This window comes from Limanda limanda, chromosome 3 (assembly GCF_963576545.1).
Source record: "Limanda limanda chromosome 3, fLimLim1.1, whole genome shotgun sequence".
NCBI classification, from domain to species: Eukaryota; Metazoa; Chordata; class Actinopteri; order Pleuronectiformes; family Pleuronectidae; genus Limanda; species Limanda limanda.
Window position 1 is genome coordinate 6,054,961 of NC_083638.1, and position 26,394 is coordinate 6,081,354.

General features: G+C 42.6%; 1 protein-coding gene across 1 annotated transcript in view; it reads left to right on the top strand.

The window, feature by feature from the left end:
- Positions 1-26,394, top strand: part of tspan4a (tetraspanin 4a) — a 101,052-nt gene that overhangs the window by 34,413 nt on the left and 40,245 nt on the right. Inside the window, exon 2 of the mRNA XM_061068692.1 lies at positions 19,582-19,773. Coding sequence (XP_060924675.1) covers positions 19,582-19,773 — 192 coding nt within the window. The remainder of the gene's footprint in view (positions 1-19,581; positions 19,774-26,394) is intronic.

Genomic DNA, 26,394 nt, shown 5'->3' on the forward strand with positions numbered 1-26,394 from the left:
ATTTGCCACATTTATTGATTGATGACGTTTCCTTGCTTGAACAGAAAACATAATCCAGTCGGCATCAAAATTCCTTCCAAAGCTCTTTGAATTAGCTGTGGTGCTGTCGCAGCTATAAGGTTGTGGGTTTGAAACCTCGTCCGGAGCCTTTCTGTGAGGAGTGTGTTCTCCAAACACATGCAGGTTAACCAGGACTTGTCACCTGCTCTTTGAGTGTGAGTGTGAGTGTGAGTGTGAGTGTGAGTGTGAGTGTGAGTGTGAGTGGTTGTGTTGCTGCTGTGATGGACTGATGACCTGTCCAGTGCCAACCCGCCTCTCGCCCACTGTCAGCTGATATTAATCCTCCCCAGCCCCAGGGCGTTTGTGAGGCTCTTACATTTCATATTATCGTTAGCTGATATCTCCCTGTCCTGGAGGAGTCTCATATAAATAATTATACCATTTTGCATATGGCAAAGTGATTCGAGTGCGGAGAGACGAGCCGTTCTCAAATCAGGGCACATTAAGATCAGGCAACACTTGAGGGAACTGGGGGCTGAGGGTAATTTACTTCAGCTTGATTCCTACATAATCAATTCCAAAATGGCTGCTCAGAAGCTGAGGCAATTTCCCAAATGAAAGTTTTGGTGATTTCCAAGGCTTGTGAGCTGCAGTCACCAATCTTAATACAATCTTTGCAGTCAAATGACACCTCTCTGCTCCTTGTTTCAGAGGAGGAGGTCACACTCTATGAAATAGATGTGCAATGCCTGATTAAATATGAAACAGTGATATGTTCCCACACCGCTGCTGCGTTTAACCCGATGGTTGCCGATCTGGATTCACGTTTGTTGGGACGTGCACCTGAGTACGATTGTGATTTGTGGGACAGCTGCAGCTCCTGGGTTTAGGGAAATAAGATGAATCCTATTAGCCGTGTTTGAGCCGGTGCCTCGGATCTGACGGAGCCCTGGGACTGGATGACTGCTGTCACCGCGCCTGACAAACCGGGCGCCGCCGCGGCAACAAATCAGCCTCCTCCCAATCCCAGTCGATATAATGAGAGCAGACCTGCAGGCGGCTGGAGGTGGAGGCGAGCGCTCTGCTGTTAGTGTGCATGTGTGTGTTCCTGCTGGCGGAGCCGAGGAGGGGGGAGGAGAGAATACTCAGGAGATTAGAGATTTATTGATTACTCTTTGCAGTGTCTCTCCCTCCCTCACTCCCTCCCTCACTCCTATCCTCTCTCCATCTTCTCTGGATCTTCCACTTGGTTTATTTATAGAGGGTTGTAGAGGGCTGTGGTTTTTGGCTCTGCAGTCTGTAACTAGCTTCTAGTCACCTGCCTTCTCTTAGAACATCCAGCCGCTTATGGAGTGAACCACGTCGGCCTGCGTGAAGCGTCGGGAGGAACACGACGGCGATGGACTCTTGCAGGAAGCCGGACCCACTTTTCCTCTTAGTGGTTACGAATGCTCCACGATGCCTCACACAGCTGCACTTTGAACAGCGATGAAATGTAAATGGCCTCTCTGTGGCTCCTCAGCTGCTCCGATGGGCATGAAGAGAACCGGCAAATTGCGGATATGTCGCGCTCGCATCTGTTGATAACGACCGTGTTTATGATGTGAATGAATGGGTGCACGGGGGGCAGAGGGGGGCGGACAAGGGAGCGGGGGCAGGTGTCGGTGGAGACTTGGCAGTTTGTGTTTGGATTCCCCGGAGGCTGCAGGCCCTGTTCATCAGGACGTGTGGGTTCTGGTGGTTTCCCCACAGAGGGGTGTCACGACTGAATCTTATCCTCCACACCAGGACAAGCAGACAAATTAGAGTGTTCCCCCCCCCGAGAAAAACAACAGCATCAAAATGTTTTAAAAACGATAAATATAAACATTCCGGTGGCAAAGCCGTGGGGCGGTTGCAGTCGTAAGTCGACACAGGAGGTGACAGTGTAATATGTGGGTTCTGATGCACATTCAAAACCTGAGCGGAAATATGAGAAATTCAGAACATCCCGGAAGAAAGTTTCTAAAGATAAGTTGGGTCAACGGATCAGGACAAAATGCAACAAAGTGCAAAGAGAGGAGACAAAGAATAGAAGAGGAACATGAATCATGAGGTTTTAGGTTCACTACTGAAGAGACAGAATAAGATGGGAGACTTAACATCAGGTCTTTTTCCATTGTGTTTTTATAGTTATAACTTACACTCGATAATTAATTTGTTGTATTACTCTCTCTTCTTCCTCTGCGATGATTAATTGCCGACCGACCACGAGCTGTTAATCATGACAAACCAAATTCAGATATTTCATCACAGTAGTGAATGAAGAAAGTGCATTCATCTCTATTTTTCCTGAAATTTGATTTAATTGGGAAATGCTTCAATGGAATCTTGATGTAAAGACACACACTCTACACACAGGGAGGTTGATATGAACGGTTCAACAACATGTGGGACTTGAACCCACGACACCATTGTCTGGCTCTTCTAACCATGACCACAGTTATTTTCCAACCATAACCAAGTGGCTATTATTGTAACAATGACAATGAAGGATTATTTTAATCCAAACAATGATCTTTCCCGAGTTGGTTTTGTGTCTAGACTCAACAGCAGTTTTTATAAAACACAGACACATCTTTCTTTCCTGTTCATTGTGCTGTCAAAGGACTGTGTTGTTGTCATTATTACAAACAGTGGAGACATAAAGGAAATCTTTATATTGTCATATTCCAGAAAACCAGGAGAGAAGCTACAGCAGGAGCAGTAGGATCAGTCAGTTCTTACAGCAGAGGAAATGAGGCAGTGAGGATGAAGAGAATCTAATCCAGGACAGAGCGTGGAGATCATGTGATCAAGAGAAACCGTGTACATGCTGGAGCATCCGGATCAGACATCGCCTGTCCTGCATCATGACGACAAAAGTCAGATTTACACAATGCATCCAGCCCGATGAGTGTTGGAATGTGTCGGAGAGTGGGAGTGAGAAGACGACTGCAGGAGACTTCTCACCACAGCAGATGCCGCGCGGCCGTATTTCACAGCTTTCCCTCGTGTGACAGCTGCTACGTCGTGATTTTATCAGAGAACATCAAAACACCGTGGGCCTTGAACGCTCGACACGACTTTCAAAGTCATCACGTCGCTATACAGTTCACACGTTGTGGCTCGCACACCAGATGACAGGGTCAGGGACGCAGAAGAATTGCAGATGCACGTTGCGGCGTCTGTCAGATCGAAACCTTCGAGCGCTTCACGAGTAACGAGAGGGCGCCGAGCGGATGTCGATTCGGGGGGTTTTCCCGTCGATCTCCAGAAACTGTCGGCAAGTGGGAAATTAGGGCTGAAATTGTGCAATTTGAACTTGGCCTGGGGGCAAGCCTGGTTCTTTTATCCCACTGCACCCTCCTAATGGATTGGAGGATATTAAATACTGAAGTGCGATTCTTGCACCGAGCAGAAGAGCAGAGATGGATAATTTAACGAAGAAGTTATTATTGCCAGGGGAGAGGCCGGGGTTAGAAATCGATGTGATTTATTAAAAGGACAGGTTGAATATACAGTTCTTCACGTGAGGTCCGGATTTATTCCCTTTATTAAGAGATGGGTTTTGGACCGGCACACATATTTCCCCCCTGTGTGTATTTAATAATGGGGATCTGAAGGTAGATAAAGAGTTGTAATTTCATCAGTATGGAAAACAATGTTATCCTCCAATACACACACACACACACACGTACACACACGTACAGAAGATCTTCTGCGACACAAACTCCAACTCCTCCAGCTTCCCTTAACTCTGTTATTCTGCTGACCACACCAGACTGTCTGACTTTTAAGACGTGTGGAGAACAACTGATTTCCGGGGCTGAGCCGAGGCTGTCAGGCCGCTGTTCGGTGGAAAGTAGGTCAGCGAGTGAGTTTGCCCTTTTTCTCCAGGTGTGGAGCGGCTGAGATAAGCAGCGAGAGGTAACATTGTTGACTGTGTGAGAGCTCGCCAGCCTTCGTGAGCCTCGGTGAGGGGCATGCTGGGAAGCCAGAGGCAAACTTCAGCACACACAAACACTCTAATACTACACTGGGGTGTGTGAGTGTTTGTGTGTGGGTGTGTGTGTGTGTGTGGTTCAGGTAGTGCTCGTGTTGTCGGGTTGTACATTTGTGTAGATGCTCAAATTATAGATTCTTCTTCCTTCCGGGAAAAAAAGCAAAGCAATGTAAATTAATTATATTTTAAGGTGAATACATGTCATGATAAGGTTGGGTTTAGGTTTAGGTTTAGATTAGGTTAGTGTTAGGGTTATTTAGTTGTTTCTTTAAAATGGTGTTTAGACACACACTCATCCGGATTAACATTCTTATTATGTCACATTCAGGGTTCGGCAACTTGAAAACTGTTTCCACACATCAGTGACATCACTCACAGAAAGACCAGAGAAGAAGAGGAGATCTGAATATCAAAATAAAAGAGTGTAACTGGGATTAATGAGTGTGATGTGCAGAATGTCACATTTGAATCTCTCGCAGCCGTGTTACTGAAAAAATAACAAACTAAGAGCACTGCCCTTACGAAAGCACATTTACATTTTGAACTTGGATCTGCACCAAATCTTCACACACTCATTAATATCTGACCCTGAAACATCTTGTTTTTCATCATCAGATTCAAGAATTATTCTCTGAGAAATAACCCAGAATGCTAACTATGAAACTAGAGAGGGCTTTTACACTAATATTTTTAAGGAAAGGATGTGAATACTTCTTTCGCCCTGAATTTCCCCCCAAATAAGTCAGTTGAATTTTAATAAGGTGCGACGAGTTGGCCCAAATATGCTGCAGTTGTTTTTGTATTTCATTTCCAACCCTGTTTCTACACAGCTCATGTTGTGGAAACACTTCAGTCACTCACTGTTTCTCGCTCGGCATCGGTTAACAAAGCCCCAATTAATGCAGGAAACGCTCCTTAAGCCCCAAAGGCTTTCTTTCTTTCTAACAATCAAATTAGACTAATGAGGTTCTGATTGACTACCACGACCAGCCGTACGACTTGAGAATGACTAACAGTCATCGTAATGATAGGTTGTCATGGTTGGCTCGAGGTTAACCTGCTGTTCCACCAGCACCAGAGATTGAATCCTCTCCTCGGTCGTGTGAAGTAAACAGATCAGCTGGCCATTGTAAACTGGGTTATTGAGACTCTACACATTCACTGGTCCCTGCACATCGTTGAACCAGAGAGAAAAGACACAACCACACACTTTGATAGATTTTTTTGTGTAGAGGAGATAGAGGAGATCTAGTGATTTCTGCAAAACAAAAGCAAATGAGCATGTGTGTGTGTCTGTTGTTGGTTGTGTTGTGTTTTCCGTCCATTTGTTTTCAAATTGACAGAGACATTTGTTTTAATTTGCTTCTGCTTTGTTGATGTGCATCTGTTTTCTTTAGTGGAGAAGCTGCCGTCCTCCCTCTTGACCCCCCCCCCCCCACACTCTGTTCCAGAGGAGCGGGTTGTTTGGATTATTAATGTGCACGTGTAGTTTGCCTGACTCATTGATCTTTCATCTGTTCGAGGTTCATTAGGATCAATGAACTCGAGAAGATCAGAATATTGACTGTGTGTTGGTGAACCAATGGCGCTGTCCATGGTGCTGAAGTCGCAGACAGATTGTAGATGCAGCTTTTTCTCTCAGTTTGTCTTTGATCTGTAATATTTATATAATGTAAACACTCAATTATATACTACACTGTAACCTATATACTCTATATAAACAGAGTAACAAGAAGCTGAGCCCATGTCGTCCCAGAAGAGCAGGAGGATCAGAGACACACTGCAGTGCTATAACATTTGTTTTTTAATATTTCTGTTTTTATTCCGTGGCGTCTTCGCTGCAGAAAATCCATCCCAGACGAAGCCTCCTCTGTAACAGAATATACAGAGGAGACAGGACTAGATGTAGTTTTTAGAACAGATGATTGGAAACCCTGGAAACAGAGTGGGATTATGTGACTGAGGAAATTAACCTGAACTGACTGCACCATGTTCAGCTGATACAGTTACATAACTGGAGGTTAGGTTTGTATAGACAAAAATGAAATGGGTTTTTGAAAAATAAGCATTAGTAAAATGGATTATGTCCATTTATATTGGAAGGCTAGGCCAAAATATGTATTCAGACTGATGTCAGTGTATTTAACAGTTGGGGAGAATCGTTGTTATCGGGATGTTATCTGTGTGTGTGTCTGTGTGTGTGTTTGTGTGTTAGGTTGAGTGTGAGCAGGGGGTTCTCCCATCGGGCCACCCCATATTAAAAAAATGACAAATCACTTTCTGTGTGAAGAGACCCTTTGCTGATATGAAGTAGGTTCCCAGAGCCTTTAACGATCAAACAGCTGCACAATCTCCAAAAAAGAATTAATTTGACAGAAGTAAAAAGAAAACCAAGAAGCTAAGACGACGGATGAGGAGGGTCCGGGAGGTTTGTTTACTCCTTGAAAAAAAAATCTTCAAAAAGGCTAAATAAACATCACAGAGCGATTCTGACGGTTCTGAAAGGGCTGTGGGCAAATTATCACCCCAGATATGAGCTGAATACATTATTAAAGCCCAGATAAAAGAGCGAGAGTACATGTCTATTATTCAGCTAATGTGAAATGAGCTGGCTTTTGTTCTTTGTACTGTACTCTGTAGACTCGGCCGTCATCAGCTTCATTAAACGTCTAAAAAAGGTAAATCACAAATGCCAGAGAGAACAAAAAACCACTGTTCCACGTCGTCCCTCTGCAGAACTAATTAGGAACAATTTATCTTTACAGGCTTTGCAGATTATGAAGTCTTTTATCTGAACATTGTATTCACGGCTCCTGCAGAGTGCCCAAGCTAAATATAAAACTTTCCAATGCTCTGCAGAACGTAATTTAACACCTGATTCCCTCTCATAGCAGCTAATGTGTGGAACCTGTCAGTGGAAACCATGGAGTTGATACCAAGTGTAAGAATGTACTGAAATGTTTCACACTTTTATAAAAAATAAAACTGATAAAATATTCATAACACTCTTAACTTTTACAGCACATTTCAGGTACAAACTTTATTCATGTTTGAAACAGGGTTAAAACTTACGACTAAGAAATGTTATTTAGATAAAACACGACCTGAACAAGAAGCATTTGATTATTGGCTGGATTGACTAAGGCCTTGTCTACACTACTGCGGATCAATTTTTTACAGATATTTTCGCTTCCATTTAAATGAAATCTGTCCTGATAACCTTCGTACAGACAAGAACACAAGAGCAACAACACAGCAAAACCGCTGCAACGTGAGGATGATTTCCACAAATAGGATTACAAAGTCCTTCATGGCAAAACTTACCAACCCCGCCTTTAATGTAAATTAAATATAAATAAATATATCATTCAAAAAGTAATTAACAGCGACTTCACTGAGCTCTTCACCTGATCTTATGTTAAACATTAACCCACTCAACAGGGAGTGTGTTGTGCTAGTGTGTTATTACTGTAGAGGCTGTTTGATTGTATAACTCCATATCCCCCTGGTTTCCATTACATGTCATCTCCCCGGCTGTGTGTGTCCTGTGAACAGGGTTGTGTGAATAGAGGAGGAGGAGATGTGTTTGTTGTGTGTGGCAGTCCGGGGCGGAAATGGATTAGTCAAATTTATACAGAGGAATATATAAACACACCCACAGTGACAGTGCAGAGTCCTGTCCCACGAGGTTCCTGCTTAAAGCTCAGATATGTGGGTACATGTGGAAATGTGTGTTTTTGTCTTTTGCGGTGGATTAAATACAGATGTGACCTGCCAGTAAACTCCTTCACATAATGATTCAGTTCATTGGTGTTGGCAACAGGGTTTAGGATCTGCTCAAAGTTGTGAGGCAGTTTACTGTGAAGGGGAGGCAGGTTTACATCCTGGAACAAAGTAGAATGACATTCAGTAGAGCGCACGCCTCAATCAACAGTCCCCTTAAGTTTATTCAAGCTGCACCACATTTCACGCACTCCCATCAGCCCTATAAATACGCCTGATTTTTTATTTCATCAAGATCCATCAACTCTTCCCTGAGAATTGAAATGAGGGTTTCTTCCCTCACACGAAGCTCATCCTTCCACCAAGTTTCATGGATAATGTGTCGAGTTGTTTTTGTGTAATCCTGTTTACAAACAAACGGGCAGAGGTGAAAGCAAAGTCCTCGGTGTGGGTGGGAAACAACATCAGGATTAACAACGAGGAGGTTTTTTAAAACGTAACTGGAAGAAGAACGAGCTGAAGAGTGAACTCTTCCCTCACTGCAGCGAGATGAGACGTTAAACGAGAGCAGATCAGAAAAACAAACTTTAAAAATAAACCTCAGAGTCAACTCATCCTTCAATGGGCTGAAGGGAATCGCCCAAATAGAAACGTTTTTTTACAAAAGCATGGACCTTCCACTCATTTAAAATCTGAAATCCTCTCATTCTGCTCTTTTGTACTGATGTGATCTTTCTGAACAGATATGAACTGATATCGCCTGCCAAGTCAGGGCAGACATCAAAGCAGGGAAAGATCAAACAGGACATTTGTGGGATGAGATTTTTCTGTGTCCCTGGAACAGCTTGATAAATCTCTCTGTGTAAGGGGGTGAATACATTTATAGAAAACCACAAGTATGACACATTTACATAACTGCTGTGTGGAGGAAGAGTGACGAGTCGCAGGGAAAATTGCAGTTGAAATGTTATCACATTGTGTTTTATTACCTCTGCAGAGGATGGTATGTTTCCACCTGTGTGTGTGTGACTGTGTGTGTGTGTGTGTGTGTGTGTGTGTGTGTGTGTGTGTGTGTGTGTGTGTGTGTGTGTGTGTGTGTGTGTGTGTGTGTGTTTATTCGTCAGCAGGATTATGCAAAAGGTGCTGAACCGATTTGCTCCATACACAGAGGAGTGATGAGGCCAGGGGGGGAATCTATTAAGTCTCGGAGCAGATCTGGATAAAAGGAGCAAATTCCATAAAGTTGCGAGATGAGGTGTTTGTCAACATTTGCGTCGAGTTCTGAGGAAATAACATATTTATATCTTGATGTGAAAACTCTGACATTCGGAATTGTTTGGCCTCGGCGTGTGTATCTGTGTGTTTTCAGCTGAGTGGCGTCTCCGGTGATAAATTCCATCACACGTCGTGTCACCTTCACATAAAGGAAACGTTCACTCAATTCAAAGTCAGTTGTGCTTCAAGGATTTTTTGCTTCTTCCTCCATCTTTGTCGAGGAGTAAAACCGGATTCTATCAGAACCTTTTCTTCTATGATACGAGCACGACAGTCAGTCTCCTGCTGAAACCCAGATCCATGTGACATGAACACATTTCACTGCTCCTTGATCGACTCTTTGATTTAAAACCGGTCGCGTGAGACACTGCTCCTCTGAGTCGTGAAGAACATGCAGGTTCTATTTCCCCCTGTGGGCAACACAAACATGTTTTTTTGTTATTTGCTTCTTTTCTCACAGCTTTTAAAACAAAAGCAAAACAAAATCCAAAATGAAGAGCAGAATGGGGCGGAGCTGCAAATGGATTCAAAGTTAAAGAAAGGGATCGTGGGGGGGTGTGGGTGTCGAATTAGTTCAAATGAATTAATTTGTCACTGCAAATGGGCTGATGGTGTGAAAGTTGATTTGTGTTAGAAGGCTCCCGCTGATTTAGGAGGGAAATTATGCTCTCTAACAAATATGCAGTGTTTTCAATTACCGATTTTATTCGGCTAACATGTGTTCAGCATCACTGGCTGGAAGATGTTAGTCTGTCAAGATTTAATTAACTGCCCTAATTAGCCGTATATTCTGCTGGCGACATCCATGTAATGTGCTGTGAGCTGCACAGGGCTGAGTGGAAGCTTCTCTCTGCACTGAGACTCAGAGGGAACCGGAGAGGAAAGAGCTGCAGGGAAGTTTGATGCCTGAGCAACGAGGGGCGCAGGATGTTTTGCATCTTTCAAATTCCCAACGTGAAGGCAGCAAACAGCCCACGGAGCAGCACAGTTTCCTGTTTACACAATGGTTTACTAAGAAACACAGTTTGAGCAAAGACACGCATGATTTGGGTTTATTGAGTTTGGATTTTAATTTTTCTGTTAAAAAACAACAGGTCTGAAAGGTTTGAGTTTGGTTTCCTTTTTTTTTTAATTGGAAGACAGTTTTTGAACCCAGCAGTTTTTAAAATGGGAAAATGTCCATGAATCAATACAGAGCTGCATTCAAATTTATAAAAGATCAGTGGAGTTTTGTAAATACTAAAACAGTTATATTTTAGTTTGCAGAAAAACATTATATTCTTCATTTAGCTGCTTCAGTTAAATGAATACTAGGAAATTCCACTATTTTAAACAACCTGGACCGTATGTTTATAAATGTGGGTGTATAAATGACAACATGGTTATCTTATGTGGACACTGCGACATTTTACTTTTCACCAATAAAAGGTTCAAATTGTTATTCTGGGTCTTTGCTAGGAATCTGGCAACATTACACACGTCGCACTCTAAGAGGATTCTCACTCTTGGCTGTGCAGCATCGTTCGTCCCTCCTCTGCTTGTTGCCTCTCTCTCTCTCTCTCTCTCTCTCTCTCTCTCTCTCTCTCTCTCTCTCTCTCTCTCTCTCTCTCTCTCTCTCTCTCTCTCTCCTCTCTCTCTCATTGCTCTTCAATTTGTAGGGTCTCCTCGTCCTCCTCGCTCGGCTCTAACAAGTAGACAGGGCCATCGAGGTCAAATGCTTCATCGACATTGTTCACATCACAAAATCCAAACCGCTCTCTCCAGCTCTCTCTCGTTCACGTTTTCACGAGACTGTAGCCGTGGTGAACCTTCAGCACCCGCTCACTTTCAATCTGCGAATGAAACGTTTCCTTTCGGTGGTGAAGCTCAAACCGCAACCAATTTAAAATTGCAATAACTATTCTTTCCTCCACAAGGTTGACATGCAAACTGCAGATCGGTTATTTTTACATTGTTTATGCTGTCACTTGTTTGAATGACACATTGCTGAGCTGGACACAATTTTCCACTTGGATTTGCAATAACGTTCTATTCTATTCTGTTCTATTGAATTTTGACCCACGACTTTTGACACGCTGCTTCACGGTTGAGAGCAAAACATCTCGCTGACCGAGTCATGTGTAATGTTACCCGACTCCCAGCAAAGACCTAGAATAACAATTTGATTAATTAATTTGTTTCCCCATAAGATTACACTGTAGCCACATCAAGACCAATTCTGAATATTTGTGTAGATTCCTTTCATTCACTCTAAATCGTATGAATGCGAGTGTGAATTGTTGTTTGTCTCTTTTGGCCACTGGCGCCCAAACCCCACATTTATAAATGTAATACCCAGTTTGAAGAATACTGCAGTTCCCTTATAAGGGCTCTGGAGCAGCTCTAACTGATTAACATTTCAAACTCCTCCACTCAGTGTCAGAAGAAAAATTGTCAGACCAGAGCACAGTTCATTCAAAACACACCGTGTCCGTCCTCTGCCTCCCACAGAAGTGTGAAGGGGGAGCAGCAAACTTTATAATAAGACTGCAGACTGCAGTTGCTTTACAACAGGAGACTGCAGAGCCCTGAGGACGGCTGCTGGATGAACCAAGGATGAAAACTTTCAACCTGCCTGTGAGAAAATCTGCTGTGCAGCAAGCGAAGTCCATACTTTACTTTAGACGACTTTAAAAAGCTTCTTGCTGAGGAGATGTGGTGGGAAAGTGTTAAAAGCTGATAAAGAAAACTACTTCTGCTCCTTCGACAAACTCTTCTATCCACAGGAGGACAACAGTAAATCTTTAGCAACGAAGCTAAATCTGCTCAATAAGGCAAAGTAAAGGAGATCAGATAAAGAAGTGAACCAATAGAAGAGTCAGTTACACATGTTCGGGTGTGAGAAAACACATTGGTCTTTAAACCACCCACACTGCTCCTGTGAATATTTCACTCACACCCTCCAGAGTTAACTGTAACAGATCAATCATCCTCTAAACTCGTACATTTATATACAGATATATTTTTAAAGAACCACAGGGTCTTACTAAAGCTGCAGGGACATTATAGAAAGCACAGGCTGGAAACTGCCCACGAGAGATAATCATCTAATCTATCCACTAAATCCACAAATCTCTCGTCTCTCTGCAAGTGGAACAAATACCTCGAGCGCTGTTCAGCAGCGGCGGCTGGGACTCAGCAGATTGATGTTGATCCCAATGATAGACAATCGGTGTGTTCACTGCAACGGCTTCAACAACTTATTTGTGAGTTTCACTGAACTTTGAATAAACAGGGGAACAGCTCTTTGTGCAGCAGTGAGGGTGCAGCTTCATATTCTGTTTCAAAATAAAAGCACTCCAGAGTTACTGTTGATTCTTTCAGTTTTAAAGGTTTTCATACAAAGAAATACAGTAGTTATACCAGAAACCTCATTTAGGCTGTGGTTATATATTAACAGGTATTTTCAGGTGATTATAAAAAAAACATTGCGCTGTCAGTAGCAGCTCTACAACTGAACAACAGACCACAACACTACCCCATTAAATAAACATGAAACGTTACAGTTTCATTTAAACTTTCAACCAACATAACCTGACAAACAGCTCATTCCAAACAGGCAGGTTAAGAACAGACACTGCACTAGATAACACAAAAGAAGCAACTCACAACAGCACAGTTTTTCTGCTCTTAAAACATGGAGTGTTAGACTAACTGGCCCTGCAGGGTGGCGTCTTCCAGCTGTGTGCCTGTCGGAGCGAAGGCAACACGAACACAGCAGCAACGTGTCATCGCTGACAAGCATCACGCCGTCTGTCAAGAGAAGTAAATTGGGTGCAGAATGTCGCACCTTCCAAGAGAATCGGACAAAAAAAAGTGAAAGGCCAGTCGGAGCACCAGAGCGCCTCGTCTCCACAGGTTCTCTTTCTCACAGCCTTCATAAATCGTATATATTTAAAAAGGTAATAGAGATCTAAAGTTTGAGGTATATTATAAACCAGCAGCGCTTATCACCAGGCGGTTACCATGAGAGCAGATTCATGGAGCAGAATTCTTCCTCCTGGGACAAACTGAATACGTGATTCAGTCTTCAAAGTGTCACTGAAGAAATAATACATGAAGCACGTGAGGTCAAACCAACAGTCTTCGGTGTTAGCATCCACGAAAAACTCCCTTCGTTCTCTAATCATCGGCCACATTTCATTCATGTATGTATGATTATTCCAATTATGGACCTTAATCCCACTAATTAAATGGTATTCATATGTATTTCCCGCCCGGGCGCTGGAGGGGGGCGCTCCTAACTGCAACGGAGATCAGAGCAGCGGTATGCACACACTGTGAACGTGGTCATTAAAACCTTCACCTGGATTATACATGGAAAGCCCACGGGTCAAGAGGATCTACTGTACGTTTTATGGGGAAAATCATTCGGAGAGATGTAGTTGTTATATCAGCGTCGACATTTCTGCTGAGCTGTGAATAATCAGGGAGAGGAAGTTTAGTTTAAAGGGTAAGGGTATACGCTATTCCCTTGTCTATCTCCTGTCATCCTGCTGATTGTGTATGTATGTATGTTTGTGTATACACGGATGTTTGTGTGTATGTATGTATGTGTGTATATATATATATATGTATGTATGGGTATGTGTATGTGTGTATATAAATATATGTATATATGTGTGTAAGGATATATACTGCAGTGCTCATTGTTAGTTTGGGGTGGGATTTTTGTTGTTGTTCTGTTTGTTTTGCTGTCTGTTCTGTTTTTCTAATGTTTGTTCTATAAAATGGTTAAAAACCAATAAAAAGAATATAAAAAAAAAAAAAAAAAAGGGTATTTATTTAAGTAAAGAGTATTTTCTCTTCACACTGAGCAGTTGATGTCCCGAGCCTTAATCAGCAGCGAGAGTCAGAGGCTCTGCGTCAGATAAACAAAGCTCCAGATGGCCGCATCAATTTAAACACTGTAAACCTGTGTGAGGGAAGAGATTTAAAGCTGCTGGTTTCGGGGAGAAATTTTAATCGAGACCAAATTGTGACAAGAGAAAAAAAACAAGTACTTCCCTGTAAAAGCTGCTGGATTGAGTCGTTTGTTTTTTTGCGATACTTCAAAGCTAAACGCACAAAACAACAGCACATTAAGAAACTGTGATGCTTTAGATGCAAGACGTCAGTTCTAAACAGCAGTATTCAACTCCACTCAGTTAGTGAAAACCATCCGTGAACTGATTGATAAGTTGACTGGCAGACAATAAAGTGATTTATTGAGAGAAATGGAAAATAGCTGCTTTTTTCCAGCTGTTCAAATGCTCAGAGCTTTTACTTTATAGTTATACTTTTATACACAATTTGAAGATGTCCCCTTGTTTCTATTTTAGAGTTTTACGGACACCAAATGCAGCTACATGAAGGAAGTCTTTTATTAGACTTACGTGTTTTGTGCCCAGTTAAGAGGTCACATCTGGCAAAGGTTTCAAACAGCACCAGGGCAGAGCTTGGTAAGAAAAACTCAAAGGGAATAAACATGAGGAGACTCAGGCCTGCTGACGGAGGAGCTGACGGAGGAGCTGACTCTGAACAAAGGGAAACACAGACACGAAGGCTGTGTCTCAATTCAGGACTGTCTCATTTCCAAGGCTCCTTCAAATGCGGCCGACAAATGCATCCTCCCATCCTTGAGAGAAACTCAGGCTCCAGTGGGTAGATCATTCCCGGCCCAACATATCCCAGGATTCATTGCTCTTCAGCGACGAGCCATTTCTCACAGAGGTAATGAGGGAGGCGTACCTCATGGACCACGTGGACCGGGTCCTCTGAAGGATGCAGCCCCTGAATCCAGACACAGCTCGAATACACAGGAAGTTAACAAGACACTGGAGAAAGTAATGAATGACAAATTGACATAATCAAAACACAACATAGGCTCCAGACACAGGATAAACATTAACAGAGTTATACCCAGTAAAATAATCTAGGATCAGTGTGATGTGGCACATTTTACACTAATTAAATAAACTTCAATTTGCATTTACTTGCAAATCCAGGAACTAAACATAGAAGGTGTTATAGATTAATTTAGTCCTGATCGGTGTAAATATACTTCGTTATCTCTTATGCACAAGAAAATCCCAGTTCTGAACTGGTTTTCCACTGGGAGAGGCGCCAAATCCCCTTGCACAGTAACCGCATATCATAATCATATAATAATCACATCTATATATACACACCTATATATCCCATATTTTAAAACATTGCAGTCAGTTGCAGTTGTGATAGACAAACAAATATTAACAATTCAGCAAATGCTTCATTCTAATCCTTCCTCCTCATCCACCTCTTCCTCCTGTGGACTGTTGGACTTTAAGAAACAGGCTTTGAAATTCAAATAAATGATGAAAGTGAGAAGAAATGTTATCGGGTCATTCACCAGCTGGAACTGCACTTCGGCAAAATGTCTCTGCAAGCCCACGCAGGGGTTTATGGGTTATGGGTAACGTAGGTCGCACAAACCTCCAGCATCTCAACAAGGCATTGTGTGGATTTGCGAGCAGGCTGATTGGTTTCTCCACCTCCAGAAGGTCGATGACAGAGATAAGAAACGGAGATATAATATTAAGATTTATGTACGAGTTCAGGAGATTGACAAGCTGAAAACGCAGAAAACGTTGCTCACAATATAAAGGTTTAGCTGCTGGTACTGGAAATAAAGCTTCTATCTGGATGGATTGTGGTTTTGTTTAGTTATAAATAAACATTTCACTGTTACTGTTGTTGTCTCTGGTTCCACCGCCGCCTCTCGTGCACCCGGGGCCAGATGCATAAACACCGGGCACTGTAAAAATTACCTTGCATACGCTATGTCCCACATATGAACAGGAATAAAAAGACAAAAATGTTTTACCTGCGCCGTGAAGCACAAAGTGTGTTTAAACACGACTCTATTATAACTCTATGGTTCAATCCCTGATCCTCCTCCTCAGCAGGATGATGGTGTGAAGCTCTATCTGATGAATTAGTGATACAGCCGCTCTGGAAAGCCACAGCCGAGCGTAACGCGTCCCAATCTCAATCAGGGAAATTGGACATTCTGCTGTTAATGCGTTAGAGTGGGCCCAAGTATCCAAATGCAAACAGCATTACTACATCAATTTATGGCAAAACTGTGGGGGTAGAAATGACGCTTGTCGAATCTGATGAATAGAACGCAGATGCATGTTTCTGTCTTTTCTGCGTACACAGTGTGAATTCACAGCTTTATGCATCCGACTCCAGATGCCAATTATCACCCAGGCATGTGGTTCCGTCCATAATTGTCGTGTCATGTCTGAGTAAAGCATAAAATAGCTAATTGGTAACAGACACCAGTGGTAGATGCAACAAGAAGCATTCACGTCTCACAAATGGAAGAAATTGGCAATTAATTGATAGCGAAGTTCCATCAATCACTATTGTAATATGGCTCATAGACTGTATATCAAGATCGACGACCTAAGCCCCGCCTCCTCCGTGGTAATGGATGGGACATGGACCAAAGTAAATGGTTCAATTATACGTCAAAGCTTCCCTAAGATGCATTCTGTCATTGGAGGTTGTTGTTATCACACTAGTGTTCAGGTGTTAATTTTCCTGGCAGGTTTGGATTTAATTAGTTATTTGATGATATAAAAAAACGGAAACTGAGACTGACTCATGTATGAGCAGGACGTCTCTTCATCTCCGCTGCCGTGTAGATTATTACACGTGTCGCAAAATGTACGAGATGGCATCGCTCGCCTCCGGGGATCGTCTCATCCTCCTCTCTCACGAGCCTCTGACTCTGTGAGCTTAAAATGTTCAGAACCTATTCTCAGCGTCCCCCTTTCATCCTTCGCCCTCCGTCACCGCGGCCAAACTTCATTAGCGGAGGCACTCTGGGGCGTGATAAGTGTCCGTTGTGAGCAGCGATGACCCGGAGACCGTTCATCTGCAAGCTGCCGAAGTCTCCGAGCTGCCTGAGTGAGCCGAGCGCCACATGAGTGCTTTTTATTTTAGCCTTGCCCTACTTCTAGCTCGAGAAGCTCATTAAATAAGATCTTGTGTTAAAGCTGGAAATGGAAAGAAAAGTGCATGTGAGTGTGTGTATAAAATGAGTGGAGGGGGGGTGGGGGGGGGCAATAATCATGTATTTAACCATGTAAGTCTTATTGCCGCTGGGAGTTCTGGCAAGTGGCCGTGGAGAGAGAGTGCGACTGGCTGCGTGATGGATGTTTCCCGTAGTCGCAGCTGAGAATGCTGCATCATGAATGTGTTAGTGTTTTTCCTGCCCCCCCACACCCCCCACTGTGAATTTCAGCCTCTAAAGGCAAAAGCAAACATGTTGCTGTTCATCAGGACACTAATGCATAAGAAGGAACATCCCAGATCTGCTGGTGTTGGACTCCAGAGAAGTGAGATCTCCTCCCAAAGCAGCTTAGTTCTTCAAACACTCGGCCCAGCGGTCGCTAATTGGTCGACTATATTAAGCCTCTTTAGTGAAGGTGATAATTTGACTTATGTCTAAATTAAGTCTGTTTGATGGGAGAGTCAAGCTTTTCTGCTTTGACGTGTGTGAAGAGTCGATAACGTCTTGTAAAGGAATCCCGTTAACATGTTGATTTTACAACTCATGGCTACTACATCATTGCAAGATGGATTCAAAAGCTTTTTGTTGAAGTATTGTTTAATACAGATTCATGTCCCCTGATCTGGCTCTGTTGAAAGGGAATTTGTTCTCTCCAGTGTCTCTAACTGGCTCATTGTGGGAACTGTGGGTTTCTCTGTATGATATGTGAGGTCTTCACTAACAACCTTGAAGTCCTGAGCTATTTGTGACACCAGTGATGTCAGATAAACATCCGCAGTAGGGAACACATCTCCACTAAGGCCGTTATGAAACCACATTTAAATCTGCTCTAGATTTGTAATTGGATCTGCACCAAATTACACACACAGAGAAATATCATTCCCCTAAACATGGCAAAAAAATATTATCAAGCTCCATGTGTTTCTCTTTGAAAATCCATCCTGTTAATTGGCAGAAAAGCTCTTCTGCTTCCATGTACCGCTGATGGTCACCAGAACTGTCCAATGACTGAGATCCCTGTCAAATCAATGACCTCAAGTTCAATAAATCAGTTTGATGATAAAACTGATTTATGAATGTTTTCTTTTTTTTGGTCGGGACTGTGACGGAGTGCACGGCGCTCGTCACTGCAGTAGTCCACTGCTCCGTGTGTGTACACGTGTGTGCGGGTGCGCATGGCGACCGTCGCGGCCTGCAATAAACTGCCCGTTGACACGTGTTGTTCTGTATAAATGTTATCTATGTGTGTTACATGTCTGTTGTGAACCCGTGAACCCGCGGTGTTCCAGTTTTGTTTCAATATGTTCTAGTATTAGTAGGCTATGCCTTCATGGAACAATTGTCTGTAACTATGTTGCTGGTTATGTTACCAGCCATAGGGAGTTTTATTGTATAAGCTGTTGAAGCTTTGTAGATGGCTTTACCTGGGACACCCCTGTAGATAATGTAATATTGGAATGTTCCAATTGTACGGGGTGTGGCTAGGTCCATTTAAGCCGGGCTGTTCATTGAGTCAGGAGGCGGGACATGGGAAGACGTAAGTCTGAGAGAGCTACTATGAGAAAGACATGAGTCTGAGAGCTCTCCCCTGAACTGTTTGCTTAAACAGTATATTGTTATTGTAATTATTTGTGTGGCCATCGTGCCTATTTATTTTCTTATTTCGAAGTGTTTGTTTTTGTTGCTCTTGTTTTATGTTATATTTACTTTGATAAACTCTGCCTTGTAAGCTTTATATTGGGTATAATAAAATTCCTGCTTACACCGACATCTCTAAAATACTCCTTAGAGTTATTTCCACCAAGCTCAGCCACTCATTGTCATCCTTACCTTAAACAGGGACCATGTGAACTAAGATACAGGTGTGAAAGTGACATCTAAAGGAAAAACCTCTGTATAGTTTCTTATAGTGACGATGTGCTCGATCCCTGAGGTGATATGAGGCGATGCCCTGTCACTGTCTCTTCGTAAATGTATTATTAAGTATTATTTTGACTATTTATAAATGTCTTTTTGAGTTTGATAAATCTTAATTGTTTATTATTTGACGTTTTGTCGAAGAATTGGTTATATACTGTTTGTAAATGTATGTTTATGTGAATGGTTCTGATTGATACCCCATCAGTTTAGCTTAGCATAAAGACTGGAAATAGGTATAAACAGTTAGCCTAGCTCCCTTCAGATGTTTCAAATTCCACCTTGCTGGCAAGAAACAGTCCGACACATAATACAGCAAATTGTCCTTCATTCACTTTCTTTTTTTAAATGTATGAACAAAAACGTTACAGGTGCTGGTAGTTTATTTTTTGCTTCTTCCCATTTCCTTCCTCTGCATTCTGTTAAAAAAATAATGAGGAAGTTGCAGGATAGTCTCCAAACATTCTCATGCTCCACCATGTTCCGCTGTGTCTGTGTCTGCGATGAGTTTGACCGTGTTATTAGCAAACTGACAGTTCTCTGTGTGTCACCTCTGCAGCTGGGAGGATGTGGCATCCTGGGGGTGGGGGTCTGGCTCTCGGTGACCCAGGGAAACTTTGCCACCCTATCATCATCCCTTCCCTCGCTGTCAGCGGCCAACCTGCTCATCGCCGTGGGGACCATCATCATGGTGATCGGCTGTCTGGGCTGTGTGGGCGCCGTCAAAGAGAGTCGTCCTCTGCTGCTGACGGTAAGTCATTTGTCACGATGCTCCTGTTTCACTTTAAACACAAGGCTCTGCTGCATTTTGTTGACAAATAGCAGCGCTGACTTTTCACGTAAAGCAATAATCGTAGAATCCTTACAACAGAGCCGCCGATTGAAATGACAAACGCCGGGGATTCAATCTGAGTCCTTCTCATGAGAAGCGTTCAGCTGATGCAGCTGCCGTCACTCAGAGAAGCAACACACACACACACACACACACACACACACACACACACACACACACACACACACACACACACACACACACACACACACACACACACACACACACACACACACACACACAATAAGTCTTTCATTTTGCATATGAGATTTGTGATAAAAGCAAAGGTCTCAATCTCGGTGGCTTCATGAAGAAAGAGAAGTGTGAACTCTGCCGACAGAAACCGACAATCAACACAACCTGAAAGTAGAAAGCACCTTGTTTAATTTCACTGCTGCTGTTTCTACAGTGTAGTTTGGGTCTGTGTTGCTTCACTGTTGAATAGGTGGCAGGTCTTTTATATGTGACTGAAGGCCGGTAACAATAGTGATGCACTTCCGAACATAAGTGTCACAGACTGACGGAACAATTTGATTCACAGACCCAAATATTTCAGGTCACGACTGAGAATACTTAATCTTAAAAAACAATGATAAGATCTGTTCAATTCAAATCAGACTCGGACACACTGACCACAGTCTGCTGTCCACCCGCTGTCACTTTACACTTGACAACCTCAGAGTGAGCTGCCAGGCGTCCGTCTGAAGGTGACGTGTTGTGATCGGCTCTCAACACGTCGTTTATCTAGAGTAAGAGTGAGAGACGCCAAGACAGCAGAGAGAGAGACTCTGGTCTTTCAAACATCACAATGATAGTTTCAGAAAGAAATAAACCACTTTACACTGGGAGTTTAACTGTATTCAGCTAAATGAGTAACTTTCTGTTGTTATCTATTTTAATAACGGCCTGTAAGCCTTACACATAATGCAAGCTAAAGTTGCTAAGTCAAAGCTGCAGGATCAAGGTTTAACTAACACATGTAATCTTTTACTTTTACTTTTGTAATGTTGCAGTGAGTGAGCGACAGACCTACATGAAGCACATTTCCATTCTGTTACATCAGCTCGTAGGAAACCCTGTATACGTTTCATCATTCTTTGATCGGTTTCCAGTTACAACATGTGTGTCTGAACTACACTTTTACTACAGAGGTGTGTGTGTGTGTGTGTGTGTGTGTGTGTGTGTGTGTGTGTGTGTGTGTGTGTGTGTGTGTGTGTGTGTGTGTGTGATGAGCAGAGACCTGGCTGTAGACAGAGCTGGGGCTGATTTGCATATTTATAGGTCCACGAATATTAAATGAGACAAAGGTGAAGCACTTCATCCAAATCATTTCAAAGCGATGAAGGGATTTACTTTTTTTTCTATCATGGAATAAAAGGTATGTAGATATAAGAGATGAGATTCGAAGGTTTAATCAATGACAGGAGATGAACTTTAAGGGCCGCACACCTCGTGACATTTACCGTACATCGTAATATATTACAGGAATTTGGAGAAACTTAAAGAAAGACAGCCAAGAGGATACCAATACTGACGCTCATGTATAATAAAGATAATTATTTCAAATATATTCTCCATATAAGCTTCCTCTGGACCGATGTGGTGGTGGTGGTGCAGGTCTCGGCTGGTTGTCAGAGGCACTGGCCCCAGTACCCCCCCATGAGAGGGGGTTAACCACTGGTGTCAGTCACGTTGACACACTAACAGCACAGTTGTAATCCCAAGGAAGAGCAGCGCACAATGTCACCACAATTACCAGTTTTCAACCAGACTGTTGCTCCAACATTGCATAACACATGTCACAGTGATAGGATCCTACATATAACACGCTTTGAAAATTGCCAGTAGATAGAGAAGCTCTATTATTTATTCATCAAGTGATTTCATACTAAATTCTATGGTGAAGGGATTTTTTTCTTGTATAATTGAACTTCTAGTTGTCTTTTCTCCACAGTTTTAGCGAGATTTACATCTGAATTTGTATGACTGTCATTTAAAAACCCAAATATAAAATATGTATACAAATGTTGAACAGTCCAATATTCTGCAAGTCCGATATCTAAGAAGTCTACAAATGCAATGTGGCTTCCAACGCCTGCAAAGCACAGATAAGAGAGGACACAGTGAAGGACTAAACATCCAAATGTGCCACAATTTTCTTCCACCTGTTGGTCTTTTTAAAGATGTATTACCACATCTATAAATATAATAAATAAGTATAAATAGTAACATGGACAGTAATGGATTTTTAAATGTGATTTAAAAGCTGTGTGCCGTGTTTAATAGGTGACACATTTCCCAGCAGGACTGTCTGACACCGGCCCAGAATTTGAAGGGAAAAGTGACATATAACCACTAATATGCAAGTCAGGGCACAGGAAGTGTTTGACATCAAATATCAAACATTTCACGCTTTAATTTATCCAGACTTTGAGCTGCATGAGCTCCAATTTCAACGCCTGATAACGCGTGAACTCCTGATCCATACGAGATTCTCATTTATTTTTACCCGTTTGGCACAGACCCACGACCGAGGGGACGATTTTGATAAACAAACCGACTCGTGTAATCAACTCTGCACAGTGTTTATCAGAGGAGAGGGAAAATCCGTGTGTGGGGGGCAAAAATAGGATTTAATCATTACCAAAATGGCGCAGCAGGAGTTAGCAATTACGAGCTCTGTGGGAACGGGTCCAATGTCGATCATGAGCTCGATCCATGACATCTCCCCACAGTGACCACACCAGCTCCTGCACAGTGTTGATATAATGAGTCGGGGAGAATTATAAGTTTGCTTTAATGAGTGACAGGGCGGCCCATCCTTCACGCCCATTACAGAAGTCTCCTCTCCCTTTGAGACTCAGGGCTAATTAGCAGGTTGATCGCTGATGAGGGAACGCGGAGAATCGCAGCATCACTGTGAGATATTTGAGCAATTACTGCTTCGCTCGGTGCTGCCAGGATTATTATTTCTGTTTCTGTGCGCCTTGTAATTTGTGGCATCAAAACATCAGAGGGACTGATTTTCTGTTTTTCGAAAATCCATTTTTTTAGCGATTCTGTGATGACTTCAAACACATTCCTAGTTTTTGTTTTTTATATGAATGTCAAACTTCATACAAACATATTAAAACTAAAAATAGATAGCGTGGGCTCTAATCTTGTTATAGGGCAGAAGTATTGCAGCAGCCTTTGGACTAAATGTTGGACTGGCAACCGATTACTCAGAAAAAAGGAAAGTGTAAGTCGACTGTTTCAATCAAGGCCGTCGTATGTGGGATTAAAACTATTTTGGGCCAAAGTCAGAAAGTCTGATCTGGTTAGTTTTGGTTTCAGATTTCAACTTAGGGAGCGCACATAAAGAATTCAGTATGACATATCTATAAGTTCAGTCGTCATCAGTTATGTGAGCTGCATCTTCCTATACTGTTTCCGCTTTACGTTTGATGATCCTGTTCCTCTGCTAGCAAGTAAAAGTTCAAATTTTACACAGTTTTTACATTTATAGGAAGTACACCAATTCTTGTTGGCATCTGAGGTTAATGGCAGGTAATAACCTAAATTTATATTCTCTATTTAAAAGGCATGCTGGGATATGAGGCTATGGTGTAGTATAATTCTTTCCCGCCCTTAATGAAATGGACACTACACCAGGTCTGTGCTAGATGTCCTGCAAGTCTAAACACCAAAAGGCCTCACAGCTTCCGTTTGTGCCTCTGACTCATTTCTGCCAGTATTAGCAAAACCCGATGAGCAGTGAAAAACATTGTTCCACATTACCGGGATTTATTCCTCTGCGGTGGCAGAATATTCAGCTCCCAGGCCCGGCAGTAACCGAGCTGCACGAGGTCAACAAAATAACAAACGGGCTTGTGAACATTGTTCTATTTGTTAACTGTGACGAATGGCAGCGCTGCGACTCCGCACCGACGATCTGCCTCGGACGCCACGGAGGCTGTCGTCACCGTGGCGACGGCACAGGGACCCACTCAGCCACTCGCTCAAAGAGCCATAAAGAGGAGCTGTCATCGCTCCAGCGGCTTCTTCCAGCGGAGACACACACGTCCAGCAGCAGCTCTTCATGGCTGAGTCGCTTCAACAAACTCGCAGTGTTACGTCAGCCTCCGTGCTTCAGTTGTGGTCAGTCAGTGTGCACCCCCCCCGACGGACTACATCACACGCTGCGTAGCCACAGGCCCTCGTCGGCGACAAGTTGTTTTAAACTCCTCTGTTGCATTTTTTAAGTACGAGAGAGGCTTCTGGAATTTGTGTAACCCTGTAGGAACTTTTGCTTTGGGTTTTTAACTTTCTAAATACTTCATGAATTAAACCCAAATGTTCCCTTTACGCTACAGAAGACGCTCTCTTCATCATGTGATGGAGCACCAGTCAGACTCTAAACCACATTTTTGCAACAAAGTCCAATACCCATGTCCTTTTAAGTAGAAAATTAGGAGCTGTTTAGGGACACAGCATTTCTCCACAAATGTAATTTTCATCAGGGTAATGGGTAATTAAAGTCATGTTCACACCAGTGAGCTCGGATGATCGATACCAGCACAAGTCAAAGGTTCATTGAGGAGGAGTGGCGGAGGATCAGCGACCCAATCTGCCCACAAATTAGTCAGGCTGGTGAGATCCGTGCGGTGGAAATGGAAGAGGATTGTTTACAAGGTGCAGCTTCGACATGGCTCTGATTTATAGAGCTTGTAAAATGATTAGCCCCTCCACATGAAAAGACCGAGGCCATCACCTCAAAGGCTTCCCTCCATCTACGCTCAGGGCGGCGACATCCCAGAAGCCATCGATCCTGAGGGCGCTGATGGACCGTGTGTCTGACATGAATGGCTCACCGGCCGAGCGGCTCTGTCCACACACAAAGAGACACTGTGGATTTCACCCTGCGTAGAAATCACAGAATGGGGGAACACAAAAGAATCAATCCCTGGCCTTGGACTTTGATTACAGCTCCTAACCTGACACCCTGCTACACATCAATCTTTTTACTAAGCAGGGACATCAGCTCTGCTGGCCACGCAAGTCAGAACATAAATACACAGAGGCCTCCTGATTTTGTTATATGCATTTTCATCATGCATGCAATCTGCACTTAGACTGCGGTTCTTTGGATAATTTAAAGTCTACTAAAATGTAAATATTACAAACATAAATTCCAGCTCTCTGGAGATTAATTGCTGCAATGCTTTGTATGCCATGAACTACCGCAGTACAACAAGCTGCAGCAACGAAGATGAGAACAGAACAACTGAATCCTGAGGGTTTCTATTCTGGTCCTGGAGCTTCGTGTCCTGCAGGTTTCTCGTCGGCCCTGTAGGAATCAGTTAAATGTTCATTAACTCTCATGGAACAAAAACCTGCAGGAGACACGTCCACTGCGAGCGGAATGGAGAAGTCTTAAAGGACCATTTTGCTGAGTTTTTATATCTGTTGCAGTTAGACTGACATGGTTATCTGCACCATTACACGTGTCAGTACTATCTTTATCTATCAACGCTTGCACAGGGAGAGCAGTGGAAGGAAATATAAAATACTACACAGCCTCCTCGGTTTAGAAATGCTCCGTGTTACCTGGTGATAAAAACAATAAAAGGTCTTCAGGTCAAAAATGAATGTTTTCTTGCTGTTGCTCTGCCAATGATGCATTATCTGTAAAAGCAGCCTTCCTTCAAAACACATAACATCGGCAAGTGTGATGGTTTATCTAGCACACAAATGTCTATACTTTACTTAAAGTGGCTATAAATTACAGATACAAACTACATGTCTACAAACAGTGTGAGAATAATGTGAAATGGGAGTTATTTTGACATTATAATGACAATGTTTGTGCCTGCAACAGTCGAGAAAAAGGCTCAAAAACATCATTTTGAATTACGCAATGAGCCCCGAACTGCAAAAACAACAAACCAACAACTGTCTGGGAAAAGTAAAAGAGCATAAAGCATTTAGCTAAAGAGAAATATTCCCCACAAGAGCGGGTGGAGACAAAAACAGAGCTAAAAGTCAAAAGATTTGTATTCAGTTAAGTGGCCAGAAACAAGAATCAAAAGGAATAATAATTCTTTGTAAGTGATGGACGTATACATAAGCAGCTGTTATCTAACAATTCATCATATAGACTAAAGAAGTTGGTGGAAAGGTGATGATATGTCAGGGTTTCATCTGAATCTTGTTTCCATTAAACCCAAGGATCTTCTACTTTACTGGAGAATATCATTTTATGCTGTATGACAAATGGATATCTCGCTGCTATTCAGATTCAGAAGATTTTACATAAATATGTGGATATTTCTAAAGATTTAAGCAGTGATTCCGAGCATTTTTGGCTTGTGACCCATTACATAAACTAGTGTCTGTTTGCAGTGCTTGGTTGTGTTTAACTCTTTTCACTATGAATCACAGAGAGTTTCAGTTAAATAAGCAAGTCTGAAAGAGGATGAATTATGCAAAAAGGTCAGAGATTAGAGCAAAATCCAGATAATTATCATACATTTCTATCACAGAACTTTCTGTTTCTTT